Below are 24,134 nucleotides of genomic sequence, written 5' to 3'. Positions count from 1 at the left end.
ACTGTATATGTGTGGTGTGCCTGTCCAGAGAAAAAAAGCATTGTGCCCCGTCAAATGCTTTGAGGATTTCCACAAAAACTTATAAATTGAGACAAAAAGGGTGGTGGGAGGGGTTGTAAATATTTGTAAAGTAGTGATAAACCATAAAAACAATGTCTTATAAGTTTTTCCTGTGTATTATTCAATTTTCAAGTCGGTTCAACAGGTTCAATTTGCGCCAGGAGCGGCTGGCTCGAAATTGGGCCGGAAACTATGACGTCACTGGTACATGGAATGGTGCAGTGAAATGTAAATATTTTACCAAACTAAGGATATACACCACCATTCGGTAAGTAAAACTCACTCAAAATTTTTAGCTCCTAGTAAATGTTATACTTTATGTATTAGCAGTAAACGTGTTATTCTAAAAAAATATCAAGATGCCCACTATTCTAGGGTTAAGTAAAACGTAAGTAACTAATCTTAAAAATATAATTTACAACACAGGGGATTAATAAAAACAACTTTTTTCATTACATTAATATAATTAGTGGCTGATCAAACACATAATACAAAAGTTTACAATGTAAAAAAGTATTGCTAATTAATTTTTAATAAAAACACTGAATGATGAAATTCAATAAATTATTGAAGCTAATTTATTTATTTGATTAAAACTGAACATTACTTCCATTATTAACAAAAATAATCTTTAAATTGACCAATGGACGTACTATTCCTAGACTTAAAATCTTGCATGGGATGTAAGAAGATGTGTTCAGAAACACAAAAGTTTTTTCCACCTGAAACAAATATTAGAATTTACTATTCTTTGTATTATTTGATGCAGAATTTAACAAAACAATTAATTAATACTCCTTATATGCTATTGCAGGACTATCTCTAAATTTCTCCATTTTTAGCATGGGACGTACAAAAAATAATGTTTTGCATTGATACGTAACAACATGTAAATACTTTGGGGTTGGTTAAGGCAAATAATAATAATAAAATCGCTGTGGCTCTGTACTGAGTAATCTTAAGTAGTTTACACAACGGCATGCTTACTACAGCATTTGCCACAGTCAACGTGTTACATTACTGTACAATAACTGTCTAGCTGTATTGTAATACATTTAGTTGTACAATAACTGTCTAGCTATAATACATGTGGTTAACTAACAACTTCATTATGGCTCTATACTGAGTAGTATCAGGGTGTTCTGAAAAAAGTGCCCATAAGTCAGGGCGTGATTTCCTCACGATCAAATACAGAAAACAAGGTCTAATTAACAATAGGTCCGAAAATGCTTAGTTACCAAGTTATACAGGTGAAAGGATTTCGTCTGAATTTCAGTTCCCCCTGCTGCAACGAAGCCCCCCACCTTACGGGTATTTTGTGGCTGTTAATTAAGGAATGTACAATTTAGCGTACTATTATGTATAATGAACTGAAAAATTGAATAAAACCCGTTTCCAACCTGTAGCTACAGTAATTTTAAGATATGTGACAAATACGCGAAACATGGGCCCGCAAAACAAGTTACATTTAGGTTTGAAGCAGATTTACTATGTTAATTGTACGAATAAACGACAAAAATTGTTTTCACGGTACTTGTAGAAAAAAAAAAAATGTAATTTCGGAAAGAAAAGATGTAAAATAAGTCTATAATAGACAAACGCAAACTTTAAAAAAATAATCCTGTAATTACATACAAAACCGCATGAAAAAATAGACAAAATCCTGTTAAGCTCTCACAAATGTAATATTGATATTAAAACAGCTGTTTAATTTAAAATAATTTGATTTGAGAAACAAATGATAATTTCTATTTAAAACAAATGTTTTAACAATGTAACATTGTTTATAATAATTTAAATAAACATTACAAGCAAGCTATTTGTTCCATGCTCATTAAAGTGCGGTGATTGATCTGTATACGTTTAATACAGTTAGTGGCGAGTGGGCCGAGTTGAGTTAATTTTTTGATCCAGCTAATAATATCTTAGTTCATCATGGCATTAATATGAATATTATTACACTAATGGTGAAAGGTCAGACAGCTTTAATTGTACGGTCCTTGCACATTGCGATACAGTGTCAGGCTAGACGACTCTATCAGGAACATTTTCCTACAGAGACAGTTACCGTAACTCATAAATGTTTTCTTCTCCATCATAGAAGGCTAGAAAGCGAGACGGGAACCTTTAAATCTGGGAGAAGTTGGTAGAGTCAGGACGGCCACACGTAACAACTCGTGTACAGCTGAAATTGGGAGGGAGGGCGTGTTGAGACCGAATAGGAGAATCATCCTGGAAGAAGTACTAGAAACTAGCCTTAGGATTTCGTGTTAGTAATACAATTGTCTGAAGAGTTTTACTCTAGCAGCAGTTGCAATTCTTATCACTATCAAGGGTCCCAGCTCTTTTCCTCGAGATTACTTTCCCCGTGGTTCAGCCTATGCCAATGGCTATCCAAGGTGCAGAAATCCCACATTTTTCTAAAATTACCTTATCTTTACTGATGAAGCAAAAATTTTCAAGAATGGCTATCTCTTAACACCCATCAATACTCCACGATGGGGTCAAAATTGAAAATCCACGTGCCTATTCAGAGAACCTGTCACCAATATCAGTTTCTATAAACGTATGGGCTGCTATTCTGGTGATAAAATTTTTTATTAGTCGTTTTTACCTTATACGCTCAATGGTGAAAATTATTTACATTTGTTATTTTGTTTGCTTTTTTTTTGTTTTTATTTTTTCTATTTGTTGTGTATTTTTTTTTTGTTTGGTTTGTTTTATTTTTTTTCTTTTTTTTTTTTATTTTTGTTTTGATAGTTTTTCTTTTTTCGTTGTTGTTTTTTATTTTGTTTATTTTATTATTTTTTTATCTTCTTTCTATTTTATTTTTTTGGTATTTTTTTTTCTTATTTTCTTTTTTGTAGCGGTTTTTGCTTTTATTTTTTTTTTTGTTTTTTTTTTGTTATTATTTTTTTTTTTTTTTATTCATTTTTGTTTTATGTTGTTTTTTTGTTTAGCTATTTGTATATATTATTTACATTTCATATCTTTTTAGGGTCTTATATTATTATTTAGGTATTTATATTTTTTAGTTTTACTTTTATTGTGGTTTTTTTCTATATATCGTTTTTCTTAATTAAATAAGATAATTATTCAAAGATTAAATGTTGAGCTAAATATAAAAAACCGAACTTATTGATCAAAGACATAAAATAAAACAAAGAAACGAGGGGAGCAAATAAACTTTGTAAATAAAAAATATCGACACTAAATAAAGTGTACAAAAACAAACGGGAAATCATTAAGAAAAGCAAATATTAGAAGAATCATTTAGAAACAAAAGAAATAAGAAAGTGAAAAAAAGTGTTATGTAGAGTAAAAAGAAGAAGAATTGTAATTGACAAAAAGCTTACGAAAGTACACCTAAAGAAGATAAAGAGAAAATAAAAATATTTAGTAAAGAGATTACAATCATACAGATCAAAAAGAAACCATCGATGACCACACAATAAAAACGGCCCGGTACTCACGGCAGAGTGAAAAAACGTATATACGAAAAAACCAACTGAGTAAAAGAAAGAAAACATTATAAACAATCACTAATAAAAATAATAAAAGCATTAATAACATATCATGAATAAAAGAATAACACAAATAAGTAAAGTTACACCATGAATAGGAAATTATGTAGTGTTGACACTGACTATCTGAATGAGTTTACTCGAAGATATGCCACATACACACGCAACAACATGTGTTCATCGCAGGATGGAGCTCCAGTCTCATTACGAACAATACAAGTAAAGAATATTTAAATGAAGGCATATCCAAACAGATGGATTGGTCCGAGGAGCCCCCAGTATCATGGCCTGCAAGGTCACCTGACCTCAATCCTCTAGGACTTTTCTTATGGGACATTTAAAGACGCTTAGTTCTAACGGACTCGCCTGTGGATACCATAGAAAGAGTTGGCGGAATAAGGGAATTGTTAACGGATTCAAAGGATACGTGAGACACCTGGGGATCTTCGAAAGAGTTCGGGCAGTCTCTATGAAAGACGGCTGGATTCCTTTGATTTTGAATGAGGGGGAAACATTTTGAACATCTACTGTGACGTGGTTATTTAGTTTAATAGGACAAGTGTAACTGTTGTTGTGGAATGATAAGTCAGAATAACTTTTTTAATGTATAGATAATGTATGAGTGTTAAAAATATTTACTTCATAAAAAATAATAAGTACATCATCTTAAATTTGTGTTTAATAAAACAGCAGCTGTTTTTAAAATTTTCCAATATTACATGTGTAGAGAGCATAACAGATTTTGGTCTATTTATCTTGCGTTGTTGTATGTAATTAAAGGATTTTTTTTTAAAGTATTGGCGTTTGTCTATGAGAACTTATTTTAACATCTTATCTCTTCGCGAATTAAAAGTTTTTCTACACGTACTGTGAAAAAATATTTTGCGTTTATTTACATTTAACATAGTAAATCTGCTTCCAACCTAAATGTAGACGTGTTTTTTGACGGGAGCCAAAGTTTCTCGCGTATTTCGTCAAATAACTTAAAAATTTACTGTACTATCCTACAGAGTCGGAAACGGTTTTAATTCTATTTTTCAGGTTCATTTTACATAAAGTACCTAAATTTGGTACATCTAAGTAACAGCCAACATATACCGTAGATGGCTTCGTTCAGTGCAGTGGAACTGAAATTCAGATAACGAAATCTTTTCACCCAGTATAACTTGGTAACTCTAAGGCTTTTTCGGACCTATGTTAATGTTAGACCTTTTTTCTGATATTTTTGATGTGAGGAATCACGCCCTGGACTTATGGACTCCGTTTTTTCAGAACACCCTGTATAGCTGATCAAAGTAGTCTAACACCACAGCACACACACTATGGCGTCTGTTGCATTTTACGTATTAAAATAAATATTAGTATTCTGTTAATTAAGCTAAATATCCATATTAAAATATAACACATGAAATATATCGGATCCTGCAAGTTAAATATAAATTCCATAAACATACATTCTTAAGAGCAAAACGGCAAGAATCTTCAGAAATCTATACCTATAAATTGAGATTCAACTTACTATAAATCCAATTATTTTTTCACATTCTATCAGAAGCAAGACCAACACTACTACATTCTACTCAACATCCATAGAGCTGACATTCTTTTAAGACAAATGTATAGAGAAATGGACAACTGCAAGACACAATACCAATTCTGTGATTTCATTTTGCTCAGCATCTTTGCCATGTCCGAGAAGTGCTGTTATGAAAGTTTTGCACGGGTCAGAGTAAAACATTCCTATTTTAACACAGGAGGAAAGTGAGTGCAACCTACCATCAAAACAGAGCCACCACAACCAAAATCATAGAGATTTACAGAACTAACAAAGCTACTGTCAGAAAACTACACATGCCTAAAGAACCCCATGTGGGTCTCGGAGGCTCAATCACGCATGCATATCTTTAATGAGCATCTACATTCTTAAAAAGAAATATTTAAAGTCAAAGGTTATATCAGTGCAAAGAAGAGATTTATAAAAAGGCAACGTTTAAAAATATGATGAATAAAACACGGTCCTTAAAAAATAACCATCAGTTTATGACAGGAATAATGGAAAGAAGTACCAGTGCTTCCGTAATCAACTGAGATATTTTGCATATAAAAAACTACTGGAGACCAATGTGTATAATTTTATAGCTGCCCCAGGCATCATGTACTGAAGCAGGAGCAGTTTGGGACTTGATATCTCGGGCTTGGCAGTTAAATGCAAAGTGAGATCGCCCACGTTAGCACAGACATGGCAGTTAAGGGGTTAATGATGATAAAAGTGTTCCTTGGGATCCAGAGGGTTAAGCATTAAAAAATGTAATCCCTGAAGAATGAATTCTAATGACCATTCTCTATTTTATCTATAAAATAAATCCACCTGACCCTCAATCACAGATTCTTGATCATTGCTACTGAGTACATTGAACAATAATTTAAATTTGGAAACAACTTTAATGCATCAGTTTCGTCACCTCAAACTTGCAAGGTTTAGAAAACACATGGATTGATCAATATTCAATATTACTATATGAGATTGGTATTGGTAAGAAATTTTAGCTTTCCAGTTAAGTGTCTCTTACCTTACTAACGGCGATCCCTGGAGTAAGAGCGGGAACGGCGAGGAGGTGGACTGCGTGAGCGTGAGCGAGAAGCAGAGCGCCTTCTGGGTGACCTAGTAGGACATGATCAATTAATTTGCTTGAAATATGACCTATAGATCTCATTAAAGTGTACATGTATCAAACAGTTCTCTCTGAAAAATTATCGACAAACTTGTAGTATTTCCTGGCTCTCCTTTTCATGTAATTTCTGTGAGATTAACCAACATGTTACGATTCACACTAGGATTAATCCATTCAGCATCTTGTCCTTAGATGGTTTCCTTACTAGAATTAATATTACTGAAATTCAAAATAATAACATTTGTATTCAAGCTGAAAAATATTCAGAAAACACAATGTGTAAAAAACATACTTGATATTAGTAGTAATATGTCCACTCATATTGTAATAACAAAACAGAATTGTAATTAACTTGTATTTTACATTACCTTCCAAACTTGTATAAGTTCTAATAAATAAGGTAGCCTAAATAGTTTTAAAATTTAGTGTTATTTGGATTTTGTATATTAAAAAAAAAGAAAAAAAAACATTTATAATAATTTAAAATAATCACACCAAGTATGTTAACTACAACAATTTAGATTTGATTTTTATAAATTTAAAAGAAACTATATCCTTCTTTTTTATATTGTTCATGCCCTATAAAAAAGGCTTTTATGCTTTATGACGGAACCATAAGAAATATCAAAGCATACAAAGTTAAATGGGATTTTAAAAGCAACCAAAAAAAACTTTAAACGTGTTTAAAAATTATATTAAAAAAAAACTGAAAAAACTTACCACTCTACCTTAGTTATTTTATATACAGTACACAAATATATCACTCCTAAAGACCGATCAAATATTTAATATAGTTAGCTGACAAACAACATTTGGCAATGGCATTTAAAAACAAAATAAAAAATTATTTTTAGGGGGAAATACGGGCTCACAAATTATACTTACTACTGAAGTCAAAACAATAAGCGGGCTATATATTACAAGAAGAATACCAGAGCAAGTAGAGCGTGGTGTGATGGTTGGTGTGTTGGTTGGGCAGGGTTGGTTGAGGGGCTTAGCTTAAGAAAGTTGTGGTTGGTAGGATGACTCTCATGTTGGTAGTCTCAACAATGGTGGTGATTGAAGTAAAGTGCAAGCAGAATGGATTTGCGGCGCCCTGTAACGTCCCAACATCCAATATATATCTGCTACAAGCAAGCACTGGGCTCACTAGAGAGCCCACCTTAACACTACTGCTGCACCCGTACACTTTGTGTCAACACCAAGTATTGACTAAAATGAATAAAAAAAATCAACAAAATACGAATTACTTGGAGAATTACATTTTGATATAGTTCTTATTTATGTTTAGTCGTATGTCCATATGATATTTTATATTAAAAGAAAGGGTAATTTATAAACAGTTATAACAACTTCTCATGTTATTAGCGATGACAATCCCTACAGTAAGAGCAAGAATGATAATGATGTGCAAACTCAATTATGAACAAAAACCAGCTTTATTATTAATGAGATTATCTTTCAATCCACCACAAAAAATGTCTGTAATTGTTTTATATTGACTTCATTATTGTCTTAGGAAATATCCAGCTTTAACCCGAAAAATATGACACAGTAATTTTTGAAGGATAAGCCGCGAATTACAAATATGGCGAGAAGAAAATAAACATCAAGTGTTAATTTAAAAGTTTTGGATAGATGATAATAACGTTGACCAAAGATAACAGATGCAGCAAAATAAATGTAACATACAAATTTGTAGCTACTGTGTAGATTTGAATTGTTAATAATAATAATAATACCATACTTTTGTATGCATATAACACCATTTTAATAGTTTAAAATTAAATAAAGACGCATTAAACATAATGATGTCTTTAAATTTGAATAAGGAGGATAGGAGAGAATTTGGTTGTATTTATTTTTGTACAAGGGTTGATCGGAAAGTAAGTTGTGAGAAAACTCAAGACAGGTGAGTTTCAAACAGAATATTATTTAATTTAACCACCACACTAGTCTACTGCACATGTCTACACACTGGAGTGGATGGGGACGCTGAGCCAAGACCGTTATTCTGAATATATTTTTAATTATATATCAATAATTTATTAACCCTCTGAGTGCCACGGAACAGAGTTCTGGGCTGTATTTTGTTGGGAAAATAACTATTGTACAACTATTTAACAGATTATTATAATTTTTGTTTTGAGAATAAAGTGAAGAATAAAGTACACATTCTTTATTTTTCATAAAAACATTAAGTTTGAACCAATATTTGGTGTACATATTTTTTTTATAATATACGAAAAGCCAAAAACTAACATTCCATATATAACAACAATTTTCAAATGCAATGTGGTAATTGAACTGGAAATAAAATTTTACTCCATAATACATCTATAAGGATTGAAAAAAATTATAATTTGTAGATCAAATACTTATAACGGATTCTTAAATTTTGTTCCACAACATTTTCGAACAATTTTGTTCAAACCATTTCTAAACAAAAATATTTCTTTTTTAAATTTAGTTGTACTATTTTTGGAGATCATAAAAATCTAATCAAAACTCATACAATACAGGTAACTGATATTTAAAATATGCCAGTATAATATGGGTCCTTAACAAAAAGCTAGTCTGCCACCTCCCGTACCCCCACCCTCAACATTGCTGCCACCCAACCAAAATATTAGAATAGACACTTTCACCTTTTGCTCGTAAAAGACTATTCAGTTGTCAATATTGTTTTCATATATTTCTCTGGTAACTTCGCAGAAAAATATTCAATAAACTGACTTAGACAAGCTGAAAAAAATAATATAATCCTAAAAATAACTTGGAATAAACCCGATGAAAAACTTACATGTTTCTAATTCAAAATAACCTATTTAAAGTACCATTATAAAACAATTACAGTATTACAGAGTATCACAGTAAAAATAGTATTCTTTTTTCAATGTCTGTTTGTATCGAAAACGCACTTATCAGCACATACAAACCAAACTAGGTTCAACCATTACATCAGCAGTCAGAGAAAGATATCTTCATAAATTACAGATAAAAAAGAGGGAATACAATATGAACTCTTTATTATCGCTAGTTTGAAACCAATCAAATACAAGAAAAGGGTTAAATGACTGGAATAAAGAAGGACAATCTTACAAATGAAAATGAATCGCTAAATTTGTTACCCAGTGCTCATCTCGAGAACAGGATTAATAATATTCATTGAAATCCAAGGAAGGTTTTTACGAAAAGAAAAAGTTTTCCTAGAATATTTTTAAATGTAGAAATATAATGATTACTTTTATGAAGCAATTTGAGTTTAACTGACATTAAACAGATATTGAAACTTCCAGCAGAAGTTCACCAAAGAGGCTAAAACATTTGTTTCTACATTTAAAATTTAGCAAATATTAAGAATACAGCTTAATTAGTAGTGTAAAGCAAATTTAGTATAGACAGTTGCCACACTGACAGTTAGAGCATGTTTACTGCAGATTAAACGAATGATAAATTTATACCACCTAATGTATTGGAAATAATATTTAAACACTGTATAAAACCCACCTTAATAAACCAAGCTGTGAATGTTAGCACATAAGACACACAAAACTGGTTAGCTTCTTTGACACTGTGTTATGTTATTTTTACAGTGATGACGGTTTTAAAGCAAATTTGTGAGACTTACATGTGTAAATATTTTCTTGATTGGGACAAGGCAAACTTAACAGGGCATTGTAAATATAATTCAATAGAACCAGAAAAGATCCAACGTGAAATACCCATTACACAGCCTGTCACAATTTCGCTTAACCTCTGATCCTCTTAACCATAAACAATTAAATATTATGTACTTTTAATATAACTACTTCCGGTTGAAAAATATCACAGCACATCAAAAGTACTTACATCACCCTGGTTACATACTCTGATTTAGGAAATTGTGTGCAAGGCTGCAAGTGAACTAGTATTAAATATTATTAAAATATGAATTGCCGAAGTAGGTGATACTGGTACTTATGTACTTTTAACATACACAAAGCCACAACAATAAAAACAAATCAAATAAAGAAAAGGTTTAGTAAACTGCTGTTACTTTGAATGCATTATTATGAATACTGTAAAATAATAATAAATACAGATTTAACTGTTATCTGTGTTAAGACTGCTTATACCAGTAAATAATAAATCCGGTTTTCTTTTAGGCATGAAAACACAGTTATAATAAGAAGCAAATAGAAGAGGCAGTGTTAAATAACGTTTACCATGACCATCTACCTCCTTTCACTTTAAAATTTTGAAGCTATCCATATATTTTGAAATTTGAACAAAATCTGTGGAAATAATTATTTTATTAATATACTCTTTTAAAATGTTTGGATATTCTGAAATTTCCAGAGTAGTTCCAGTAAACGTATCTTATCTTCATAAAATATAGTGAATTACTTTTAGAACAAAATACAGAATGCAAGGTTTCATTTGCCAAATTTATGACCATTTTCAATAATATTTAAAGAAAGTTATGTCAGTGGTAGGTTAACTATATCTAACCTAATATTTAATGCCATTTCAGAAATATAAATATAAGAATGAAGCTAAGAATTTACGGTTTAAAAGCGCTTTAAAATCTGTATAGCCATCCTAAATTTGTAATTATTCAATTTTTTCTAAAAATACTTTTAAAAACTGAATTATCACATCACGATACTTAGTGCAATTTACAGGATCATTTTCAGTAATTGTATCAGTAACGTTGATTTAATCCATTTTTTTTTTTAACAAAATAGATTGTAATATTTCTGCTACCAACCATATACCATTTTTTACTTGAGAAATCTTTAAAAAATTTAATGATTATACTTACAATAATTTACAAATTAAGTTACAAAAGCACAGATCCAAATTTATTCTTTGAAATTCCTTAATCCAAACAGAAGAGGAGCCTTGGCCAAATGTATGTGGAAGACAGTAAAAATATTTAAGGAAATAATACTTTAAATTAATTTTAATTTATCAAGTATTATACTAAATAATGTTAACAATAACCATCCAAATTAAAAACAATTTGTTAATAACCATCCTCTTAACAGAAATTAAATGTTTTTATCCTTATATTGGTTAGATGTAAAACATGTTAACCACTTTCACCAACAAAATATATTAGACGTCTTGGCTTTCTCCTATACAGCCATGTCCAATATATAAAGACATACATAACAAATTGTTTTATATGTTCAATAGCAAAGGATGCAAAACAATTATACAATTAGCTTTATACATCTTCTGACGTGTTTGTGTTTTCTATTTGTGTACTCAATGTTTCATCATTGCATATTAACATCAAATGTAAATACATATTGTTAGTATTTTGTTTGAATATCTGTTTAATGAGAGTAGCAATGTACATATAATAGTTTAAATGAACTAAATGTCCATTCTTTGGTTTTAGATGAAAAAAGTGCACATGTCCAGAGACAACTTAAATGTGACGAAACAGATTTGTAATTTAGATCACTGGTTACTTTACTTAATAGATTTCAGACTACAAAGATTTTACACAGTTGTAATACCTTATTTACTGATTAACAATATTAAAGTACATAAAATAATCCATTTTGAGAAAAAAATTTCATAAGAAAAACCAAAAATTTTGGTATTTTATACAAAAATAACAGGATTTAAATGTATTTTCTAAAACCATGTGTTTTGACCAAAAGGGACTTGCTAATTTATGAACATATCACAGTAAAATGCCCGACATTGAGAGGATATTCAGTAATATTATTCTTTTACCATGACCATTACAACGAAAATTATTCCTTCAACTACCAATATTTTACACATCAAATTAAAAATGGTCCTTAATATTATTCTGTAAAATTTACCACAACACTTAACATCTTCCTTCCAATTTCCACCAATATTTTATATGGTAGATTTATTTATTTTTTTTAGATGGATAATCCAAAACTGTTACTTGGAATCCTGTACTGTTTAATCCCATTAGTCCAAACTAAGGTCAATTAATTTCTGTTATTTAGACATTTCCATGCCTGAAACAGGATTTATACCTGCATCCCTGTAACGATAAGCTGAGCGCTAATCAATTGACTACCAGGGTTTTGTATGAACTAGGTCTAAAACAATTATAATATTAACTCATAAAAATATATGCTGTGTTATAACCGTAACATGGATTGTTATGTATGTGAAATAATTTTGTAATACAAAATAAACAAGGTATTTCTTGATTTCCCCATTTTAATTTTTGTTAACGTTTTACCAAACTCCCGCTTTTACACTTCTAAATGTATGGAACTCAGTATTTCCTCCTTCTTTCAGTGAAGAGTTGCACATTAAAAAGCAGTTCTCCACATTGTCTGCCATATACCAGTCTCAATATCAAGTATTAGAACCTCAAAATAAGCTCTTATTGGTTTGTTCTGTTTAAAAACTATTTAACTGGATTATCACAAGAACACCTGCAATGTATTTTGAAAAATTTTTCAAACATCAATCGCGATGTTGGTTTTGATTTGTACTTGCCTAGCTTTTAGTTATGTTCATGTTTTATTCAAACACTGAGACGTTAACCACTACTTATTAGTACTACTGTAAAATGTAGATTGATTGACCTGCAAAAAAAGCCTGTAGTGAGATGTAAGCATTAAGATGAGCCAGCAAAAGAGATTAATAATAAACAAACTGTCATCAACCAAATTGTTCACCAAAACATACAGGTGAATGACAAATCATTTACTGTTTCTCACAAAATATGAATGAACAAGCTTTTATCCACATACATTGGGTCCTATTTTGTTAGGTTGTATTTTAATAAAACTCGCAGGTCTCATTCAATCTACTGCCTAACAATTAGACCTATCTATTTATAACTAACTGCAGTATTATGATCATAGACAAGGACTTTGTTTCAATATTATTTCTATTCTTTTTTAGATTTATTTTTACATGTACGTAGTTTCATACACACATGCGTACAAGTGCACACACATGTATCACTCATTCAAAAGCTGTTACCTACCTAGCTAGCTTTACACACAAATTCCTACAGTACAACAAAGGCATTTTAGGATTTTCCCTTTTAAATGGTTTAACAAGCTCTCTTGAGAGGTTGTTGGAAGATATTTCCTTATCCAGATACATGTTTGAATAACTGGAGTTTACGTTTATAAGGCAGTGTGTAAAGAGCTATGAAGTCACCTAAGAACACAATAAAACAAGAGTAAAAGAACTTCTGAACACAAACCGCAAGGTTCAAATTATATCTGTTATAAACGGTAAAGGACATCAAGACAACACACGGATTACAAACCTTACTTGTCACTAACTTGTCACAAACCAACATTTTTCAGCTTCATTACAGTCCAGACATGGCCCCAAACTTTAAAGCACTTAAAAGGATCTATGAAAGGAAACAATTCAAGACAATTGAAGGGATCCAAGTACCTTGACCTGCATCTTTAAAAGATGAGGTTTACTATGGCACATTTGATGCCTACAAAAGAGAATTAGGTTAGGCTAGAGTCAATAGGTACCACAGAAGAAGCCTATTTTGAGGAATTTTCATGTATTGTAATGAAAAGTTCAATACATTTTTGTTGATTTACTTTCAAGGCAAACAATATATTTTTAAATCTTTCCATATCGGGTATAGCTGCAGGCCAGTGGGACATACAAAAATGTATAGAATAGAAAAACTTTTAAAGCTAACTTCTTTCATCATGTTCATGATTTGTCACAGAAAAGCCCATAGAGGACTCAACAAGGGACTCGTTGTTCCTTGGACAAATAGGTCAATCATACAATGCGACTTTATGGCCCTACAAAGGTTATTTCAGTTATTTCATTGAAAACTACCAGAAGCAGTCAAAACTTTGTTTTATTAATTAAATTTTTCTGAATGAACTTTAAACACCAACTCATGAATGAAGGATAGCGTTATCCACTAGCCACCACCTTCTAAACATCTTTTTAAAAGCTAACCTTTCTACAAGAAAAAAAAACAAAGGGTAGCTATAACAGTAAAAATTAAAAACAATATCTTTCATCCCATTTGTTTTTACAAACATTAGTCTATTTGAAAGAATAATTCTTTATAACTTTTTTTCAGTTTTCATATTAAAACCATTATGTTAGCTAATGTAGAAAAACACGTGATGACAACCAAACAATTTTCAAACAACACTGCACTAACCATCAGATGTCAAATAAAATTGCAGGATTTTGTGTATATTTTTAACAACCTTGATAAAGCTAACACTGAATGTGTATACTGTAAAATGTGAAGAATACACAATACAACACAATCAATATGAATGAAAACGTTTTTAAGTGAATCTCTCCTACGGGACTGTATGATAAATGTGTTAAATTTAGGTTCCTTTTGTCCCATATGTATATAAACTCTTTGTTACATGGTCGACAATTTCTCCGTTTATGCCTTATTCTGCCCGTCCTCATGGGCCACTGGCCTGTGCGAGGATCTTATCAAACAGAATAAGGAGGAGAGTCGATACAGTACAAGGTCGATGGTACTGACAAAGGATTCGAACCTGCGCTATTTCTAATTCAGACTCAAAGTCCAACGTCTTAGACCACTCGGCCATCGGCACTCCCATGAAAACTATCCATCAGTCTTTTATATAATAAACTATGCAATGCTGAGCGGGATAACAAGCTTGCATAACTAACTGCAAGTTGTCTGCGAATTGTGTCTTCTAGCTGTTGTCTCCAGTATCTTTTATTATTGCATATATATTTGCTATGTATTTTCAATGCAGATCAGAAAAATTACTAAAAAAGATAGACTTTGGATATATAAAACTTAGCACATATCACTCTGGATGGAATTTGAAACTAGGTTCACAACGAAGGACAAAGGTGTAGCACAATTAAAAAATATAGCACAATGTAATGGACATGAAATTAGAATAAGTGAAAACTTACAAGGTATTCTGTTTGTTTTTAAATCGACAGAGTTTAGTCACTGAACATCAAATTCATTTAAAAAAAAGGATATATTTAAATAAAGATATTTAAAGATTTACATAAAAAATTGAAGAGCAATTGGAAATAATTTAGAACTAGATGGAATCAGTAATAAAAACTCCAATTATATTTTGTCACATGATGAAACCTTCGGTTTCTAAAGGCCTTGTTCCTAAGATAAAAATAGTGTAATAATTGTAGTTATTACCGACTACATATAGTTATAAAATCTAATAATACTAATTATCCCATTTAGTCCACATTCCGATATCTAAATGTTTAAATAATTACTTTCAGGGTGAAAATTTGAAGGCGTATTTTATAATAAAAATTAAAAGGTATTGATTTTACAGATAATTCAGAAATCACAAAATAATTATGGAAAAACCTCCTCCAACTAAAGAAAAATATGTACAATTATAGACCCATTTCAAGCATTTATTTGATCATACACCAAAATTACTGCACATCGTTTTATTACATGATCATATTTTATCACAGCAAAAAATCAAATAAAAAAAAAATGTTTAAAGTAGTTATCAGGAGTACAACAATTTAAGAAATATTACAAGTGAATTTATGAAAAATTAATTATTAAATACAGATAAATTTTAAAAAATCAGAATTTAATTTGAAAAATTGGCAAATAAAATCAAGTTTTGAAAATTGTCCATGTAATACCTAATGTACAGTACTTTGTATGCTATATTTAATATATTAAAAGTATGGCTTTAGCAGTGAAAGTTACTTTGTAAAATTATAATACCTGGAACGGCGAATCGGGGGAGACCGCCTGCGTCCTCCACCACCACCTGACCGACGAGAGCGTCCATTGGACATCTCCACAATTATATGTGTGCCACAGCAGCGGCTGTAAATGGTTAAAAATAGACTCAATCAATGTCTATTGGAGAAACATGATTTGCAGGTATAGCAAACATTAAAATTTAAAGGTTCAGAGCTAAAATATTGTACATTCTCTCCACATCACGATTACACTCAAAAATACAATTAAACATTCATGCATCTTTAATCCATTCCTTAATTTCCCACATATAACGCCGAAGTCAATATCCTCATTGGGCAATTTCTCAGTCAAATGCAAAAAACTCTGGTAACATTATAAAATGCCTGTAACACTGAAAAATGTTTCATATGGGTTCTGGGCACCTTGGGTGCTGTGGCGTTTATCCAATTGGGCAGCGTGTTGATGAAGTGAACACCTGCCTGTGAGGACAGATGTTCGTAAGCTACCGTTCTGTGTTTACCAGCTCGATAGTTTCTTCTTATGACTCTCGTCTCATACAAATGAATGTCTTGGCCAGTTTTCTACAAGATTCTCTGAAATTCAAATGAGCTAATTGCTTAATTCTTCAATTTGAACACTTTTGTCAACTGGTTGTTTCCACAGGTATCCCACAATACCACTCCGTACGTAAGATTGGGGTAAATCAAAACTCAAGTGTTTAGCCACTCACTTCCACTCCTAACAGCCAGGCTCAAATCCTTGAAATTTGAGAATTAGTCCCAAGTCTTGGTCTCATATCTTTCACAAAAAAAGAAACCATTTGAAAACATTGTTACCATGGGCAGCTGAATAAATTGTTAAAAGGTTAATTTTGTTTTGAAGTTTAAATGGCTACCATATTAATACAAAACTATATACCAAGCTAACTAACGGACTTAGCCGATATATTTAAAATATAAATTATTGTACCAAGTTTCAACTTGTTTGGACATCATAGACATAGAAAACGTTTTGATCTGGTAGTTATTTTGGGGTTTGGTGAAGCTATTTAGAAATTTGTCTTCAGTGTTATCTTGAGGACAATTGCAATAGGCTGATTTTCTATTCAAAATCTACCTAAAAGATGGGAAAAATCTAGTGTTCACAACAACCATATTTACCAACAGGATTTATTGGGGACTCTTAGTCAAAGCCACTGTACTCATTGTAGAAGTTACAGAAAGAAAAATAAATTAATATTTTTACTGGAAACCAAAAACAAAAATATTACACCAAATACAAAAACAAACTCAAATGTAATGCAATTTAATTTATACTAGATAATCGCACATTAAGCATACTTACGTCCCATCCAAACCTCGTACAGCATCTTCAGCATCACGTGGGTCTTCAAATTCAACAAAGGCAAAACCAGGTGGATTTCGTGCAACCCATACATTTCTAAGAGGACCATATTTTGAAAAGACATCTTCCAGTTCATTTTTTGAAGCATTATTTCCTAGATTACCCACGTATACTTTACATGACAAATCCCATTCTCTATGGTGGCTCATTTTAAATTCCTGAAAAATCACAATTTTATATTAATTAATGCTAATAATTAATTCGAAGACTAATAGCATAATTCAGATCCTCTTAATTTAATAAAGGACTGAACAATTCACTTTCTTTTTGTTGCCTTCAAAATTTGGTTTTCAGGCCCAATAACACATAATTTAAATGAACAAGCAATACATATACATACACATATACATACATGTACACATATACACAGGATGTAACAAAAAGTTTGGGTTGGCTAAGCATTTTCAGATTTTGTGATTAAGCTAAAATTGAGGAATAATTTTTTGTCCCAATTTCTACTTTGTATAGCAGCTATACAACATTTTGTTTTTTATTATTAAAACCATTAACCGGGTGGCCACTCAAAACCTCTTTTAAAATTCCCTGTTTTTTCCTGGTTGAAAATTTTGGATTATCTAGTCTATTTTCAAACCAAATAGACAACTGCAGTACTGTACAAGGTGTGTTCAAAAAGTATCTGATCTTGACGTATGGCATGAACTGACGTTACTCGGCGGCAACGGCAATCTGGTCCCCTTCAAAGTACTCCCCTCCACAAGCCACTACCTTATTCCAACGCTCCTCCCACTTATAGAAACACTCCTTAAATTCATTTTGCGGAATGGCTAACAGGTCCTTCGTCGCATTTTGTTTTATTTGTTCAACATCGTCAAATCTTTTTCCTTTCAAAGGAATTTTTAATTTCGGAAATAGCCAGAAATCACAAGGAGCTATGTCAGGACTGTAGGGAGGCTGTCGTAGTTGGTTGATGTAGTGTTTGACCAAAAAACGCTGAATAAGATTTGAGGAATGAGCTGGCGCGTTGTCTTGGTACAGGATCCAGTCACGGCTTGTCCACAGTTCAGGTCGTTTCCTTCGCACTGCATCTCGTAGCCACCTTAGGACCTCAAGATAATACTCCTTATTCACTGTCTGGCCTCTTGGAGCATATTCGTGATGAACAACACCGTCCTGGTAAAAAAAAACTGTCAGGATTGTCTTGACATTGCTTCGACTTTGTCTTGCTTTTTTCGGCCATTGCTCTTCGTGAGTTTTCCATTGTGAAGATTGAGCCTTTGTATCAGGGTCTTAGCCATAAACCCATGACTCACCAGTAAAACTTTTTAAAATAGCCCTGGGTCACTTTTTATCAAATCCAGACTGTCCTGTGCGATTTCAAGTTGACAGTTCTTTTAGTCTTCTGTCAGCAGCTGAGGAACAAATTTTGCCGAAACACGGTTCATTTTTTAATCTTCGTGTAAAATATTACAAACTGACGATTTTGGTATTCCTAAATCTTCTTCCAGCTCTCGGACAGTCAATCGACGGTTTTCATTAATTGCTGCACGAACACGTTCAACATTTTCAGCGTTTCTGGCCGTTGAAGGCCTGCCAGATCGGTCATTACTCTCCACTGATATGCAGCCTTCTTTAAACCGCCTAAACCACTCTTTTATTTGTATATTGCCCATAAACTTTCGTATCATAGTAATTGTCTCTGATGCTGAATGGCCAAGTTTTTGGCAAAATTTAATGCATATGCGCTGCTCAACACGTTCAGTCATATTGAAATGCGACGCACACACATGGCAGTAGTGTACGGAACAGAGCGCTGTGACTCACTGAGTGACCGGATCGTATTCAATGCCTAATATGGGACGGAGTAGGCTCGCCCCTCCCCTCCAATAACCGGTTCGAGCCAGTCGGTTACGCTGCGGCTGCCTACTGGTCGGCAGTCGGACACTTTTTGGACAGACCTCGTATTTAACCCTTACGCCAAGTGCAACGATGACTTATCATCACTAGCAGTATTTGCAAGAAATGCCATAAAGCTGCGGTGCTTTAGCTTTTCGCCGCTAGCGATATGCAAGAAATTCGGTCACGATTTATCGCTATCACCTATTTTAAGCTCCTTATTTTTAATCTCTGTGTCTTTCGATGTGTCGACATACCATCGTGTATACCTAATAAATTTCCTTTCTGTGATGTTTAGAAAATACATGTATATTCGAAAATACAAAGATAACAAATAAATTAGCAGACTGCAGCCCAGTATTCGGGTCAGAGGTACTACGCCCAGTATAGCGGTAGACGAACTTTCGGTACAAGACAATGATATTGCCGGTACACAAGGTCGGTTCAGCACAATCAACAAATAAACCAAATATTTTCATCTGAACTCTGCGTAATTAATTTATCTTTTGTGGGACAGGGGGAAACCTAAGAATACCACGTTACTTCAAAGGAATTTGCAGACATTCAGGGAAATGAATATTTAAAATTCTAAGTCATTTTTCCTTTTTAAGTAATAGAAATGGTAGGTTAAAAAATGAGAATATATTCATTTACAACTACGCAAAGTATGACGTACGGATAAAATACGAATTAGCAATCGTCTGTTTACTATCAAGGAGCTTAAGTCCGCACATAAAACCGGCAGACACGCTAGAGTTGAAAAATATAAACAAAAATAAACTAAATTCAATAATAATATTATTTATAAATGACGTTATTCAGTTGATATATATTTCTAAATAGTTTTATACACAAATAACTACAAAAACATGTTTCAACAATCGGTAATTTGAGTACTGCCAATCGTTTCTGTCTAGGAATAGACAGTGCAGACTCAGTCAGTTAGTCAGTTCGATTTCAGTCAAGGACTACGAAACAACAAAACATAAAAGATCTTTATGCACGTTGGACTATTTGGTTTGAACAGTTCGAATCGTCCGAAGGATCGTCACGTGTGCGTGGAAGTCGTTCCGGTAAATAGTTGACCGGAGAACTGACGGGATTTCCAGCCATCGTCCAACCAATGCCGCTCTGACGACGAAAACTGATGATATGCGTGGCTTTACTGTACTTGCGTTTACACTGGCAAGTAAAGTTGCGAGAGAATTTTCACAACTACTGTAGCTCAATGTGAACAATATAAGCAATTTTACTCACGAGAACTGTCGCTACAGTTGTATCACTGGTTGTTCCGGGAGTCAAGATAAAGTCTGTTCACACACGACAGTGATGTCTCGACAATGTTTTTAATTGATATTTTAGTAGCCGACACTGTTCTCCAGTTCTTGTAACCAACTGTCCGGCACTGGTTGCGGCAAAGCTTGCGAGAGCTCTTGCGCCCGTTTATACTAGCGATGTTTAGTTGGACACAAAACTTACACCATTTTTAGCCGGTGTAAACATAGTTCAGTCGAGATTTGGATGTGACAGTGACATCAAAACATAACATCATATCTTTTGTTTTAACCTATGTAATTTTTTGACAATCGGAACGTGTGTAAGGAGTAATCGTTCATAGACTAACCGAGGCCTCGGCCACAATATGAGCGGTTTGCGGTGGATGGTGAGCACTAGATTGGGCGGGGACTTAAAAGTTTAATGTTTGTGTTGTACATATGGTGAACACTCGACACTAGCCATGGGAGACGTGAGCAGCAGGACAGTACCACACAATGGTGCTTATCCGCCGCCAATTCTAGTCATTAAATGTTTCTCCTGCCACTTAACCCTCAGCTCAGTCTGTCATTGTTGTGCAACAGGACGCAAATTCCCCCTTCTCGACATTACTTGTTGCAACTAACCCACTCCTTTTTTCTTCAAAAGATATCTTAATAAGCTTTGTATAAATCCAACTGACATTCTGGTGTACTAAAAAAACCCGGCTGCACTTCTAATCAAACCGTCAAAATTATATTATTCAACGAACCGAACTCTGAAGCCTGTTTATAACACTGCACATTTTAGGCCTGAGCTATCTATCTAACACACGTCTTTCCAAAACACTATTTTCTTTAAAGAATAAGAGTTGGACGACTTCGTCCGGAGATCCCACTTCGGCGACTGAATAATACTTAAATACAAAATAACCCGTTTGTATCGCGGTTACTAACGCTCTGCCGCTTAAAGCGTACCACTCGCTTATTGCCAAAGTCAGAAACGATTTTAATTGTCCAATATATTGTTAGGTTTTTTTTTGGGGGGGGGGAGGGGGAGGCTTGCCACAACACAGGAGTAGAACTAACCATAATAAACTCACTACACTAGTGGAGGTAACCTTAGATCAACCAGCGTCAGATGTAGCTCATATGTCGATCTTCATTCACAATTTCACGAGCCACGTCGCATAAAATACGATGTTTCGTGACTAATCAGTTCTTGATTCAAGCAGTTGTCAAATTATGTCTTAATTTTATAATTTCTTGGAGATGCAAAATTTGTTTTTGAAATTTTTTCCGGTTCTCAGAAAAATTCCTGGCTTTCCCGTCGGGTGGCCACCCTGAGTGTTTATAAAAACATTTTGAGCCAATATGTTCATCACCATTGTTCTTGCCACTAGCCTTCTCCTACATAAACGAAATAACAACAGCTGGTAATGACATCACTTGTATAAGTAAAGAAAGCTAGCAATTATTATTTATGAATATCTAGGCTACAGGTCAAATGTCATATTCGATAGTATCGATATTTTAAATCAATAATCATAGGCCTAATCCGATTATGTTGGTAGCAGCTTATTATACTGTAGCCATAAACCGTATAAAATACAAATAAACATAATACAAACAAAAGTAAACAAACAATATAGGCTATATATATATATATGTGTGTATTAAATATATAGGGTAGGGTCCAATAAGCGGACCCAGTTTTTTATATCGAAATTGGCAAACGATATTACTTAATCATAACCATCGATATAATCAATCGATACTGATGAATTATTTTTAACAACTTAAATAATCTATATGAACAGCTGTAAACACTTTCAAATAATACAATTAAGGTAATATTTTTAATTTCACGTAACATTGTGTATTAAAATGGCCGTCAATCTTAGGAAGCTTCACGAAATTGCTTTAAAAAACGATAAAATATGTTTTTTATGGCTTCAGGATGTTGGGTTAGTACCTAAGAATCCATTATGTGATATTTGTGGAAAGGTAACAAATGTAACTGTCAGAGGAGCTAACATGGTCGTCTTCAGATGCAAAAAAAGAAGGTAATGGTGGACACAACTTTAGTAAAAACGTTTTCGTTCTGTTTCATTTAGTTAAAGTTATGAGTTTCCCTGATTTTGGTTATGTTCATTTATTATATTTGTTATCATTAAATTCACATTTTAATTTAAACATATGATTGTTATTACTTTTATATCGATTGATAGTCTATGATTCGATATGCGAATATTAGGTATCGATGATTATATTCTTCGATATAAAAAACCGGGTCCGCTTATTGGACCGTACCCAATATATATATATATATATATACACACACACACACATTTATTTATTTTTGTTTCATTCATCACTTTCTTTTTGTTATATTTTTTGTAAATATTTATACAATTTATATTTATCTTGAGAAATGTACTTAGATACATGAAACTTCATAAATGTTTTGAACCATTATACCATAGTTTATTTGTTAAGACAATAATCTGTTTCTGTGGAGATATACATATATGTATATGTAAAGTGAGAGATCCGGGTTCGAGTCCCGGCGGAGCAAGTACTTTTTGCGATTCAATGTTTATTGAAATTAAATAAGACTATTGCCATTTATACAAATTTAATGTGTATATATATATATATATATATATATATATATATATATATATATATATATATATAGGCTTCACAAGAGTTTGATAATAATAGCTTTAGTCAAATGATTGTTTATGAAAAGGCTAAGTCCCTCAGGTGGGCCAGCCCATGCCCATAAGTCATCTCAAATATCTATGTGCTCTGCAGGTATTAATATTAGTATATATGAAGATCACTGATTTATTGAGAATACAAACAATATTTATAAGATTTAAATTAAACATAGCCTCGAGTTGTAACTCGTTAAAACGCAACAGAAATTGCAGTCAGAATACCAATACCTAATGGCTGCACTAACTGCGAAGTATCCCGAAAGTTTCACAAGTTTCAGGGCGAGTTTACAAAGTGTACGATTAAATGTAACTAAATTTTAAAGAAATAAACCATAAGAAAACCGTAATAATAATAACTACATGCTAAGTCTAATGTTTTACCTTAAATTTGCAGTTTACAGTGGACAAGTGACCCGACCCTACTACTTCAGATAGACGTAAGATGAAGAACGATAATGGCTGCCACTCTTATACTACAGACTGCAAGCAACACAGCGGATATCCACAAAGCTTCAAATGACTAACAGGCGCCAAATAATCAAGATGAGACCAAAGAGACAAATTAAGATGTATAAAAATAAGAATACAGAATCGGAATATTTATTGGCATAATCATTTATACAAATGTAAGACATCTTCAAATGTAATATATATATATATATATATATATATATATATATATATTACAGGTAATCTTAACTAGGGACCTAATATAGTACACAATGCTTTGCATGAGTAAAATTATTGATAATGTAATTTATATGATGACATGCATCGATTAATACGTATTAAAATTTTGACTTACATTTATTGTAGGTAAGTAATATGGGTTTGTAACAAAACGTATACTTTCTTGCTTATAGAAAGTTTGGTTGTGATGTAAAATATTTTAAATTGCGTGTTAAAAGATTGTTAGTCTGCCTGCATTTTCAGTCGGAGAG

At 32.5% G+C, this 24,134-nt stretch overlaps 1 protein-coding gene across 2 annotated transcripts; it reads right to left on the bottom strand.

Moving 5' to 3' along the window:
* Positions 1-624: 624 nt before the first annotated feature.
* Positions 625-23,727, bottom strand: LOC124360170 (RNA-binding protein 1). Of its 2 annotated transcripts, XR_006922218.1 has the most exons (6): positions 23,575-23,727; positions 17,301-17,518; positions 15,975-16,079; positions 7,189-7,352; positions 6,155-6,246; positions 625-782 (listed from the first exon to the last, which is right to left on the bottom strand). XR_006922218.1 is itself a non-coding variant. In XM_046813549.1 (5 exons), the coding sequence occupies exons 2-4, from the start codon at positions 17,507-17,509 to the stop codon at positions 6,159-6,161; spliced, it is 402 nt and encodes a 133-aa protein (XP_046669505.1). In that variant the 5' UTR covers positions 17,510-17,518; positions 23,575-23,727; the 3' UTR covers positions 625-782; positions 6,155-6,158. The 2 variants fall into 2 exon arrangements, 1 of the variants encoding a protein (XP_046669505.1); XM_046813549.1 differs by lacking the exon at positions 7,189-7,352.
* Positions 23,728-24,134: the final 407 nt, after the last annotated feature.

Source organism: Homalodisca vitripennis, chromosome 4, assembly GCF_021130785.1.
Source record: "Homalodisca vitripennis isolate AUS2020 chromosome 4, UT_GWSS_2.1, whole genome shotgun sequence".
NCBI lineage: Eukaryota > Metazoa > Arthropoda > Insecta > Hemiptera > Cicadellidae > Homalodisca > Homalodisca vitripennis.
Note: the sequence above shows the minus strand (reverse complement) of the source record. Positions and strands in the feature narration are given on the sequence as shown.

Coding starts and splice junctions, on each gene's coding strand:
- LOC124360170 (XM_046813549.1), bottom strand. CDS start 17,509: ATGAGCCACCATAGAGAATGGGATTTGTCATGTAAAGTATACGTGGGT. Junction 16,080..17,300: donor GTACGAGGTTTGGATGGGAC/GTAAGTATGCTT, acceptor AACCATTTACAG/CCGCTGCTGTGGCACACATA. Junction 6,247..15,974: donor CCCCCGATTCGCCGTTCCAG/GTATTATAATTT, acceptor ATGTCCTACTAG/GTCACCCAGAAGGCGCTCTG.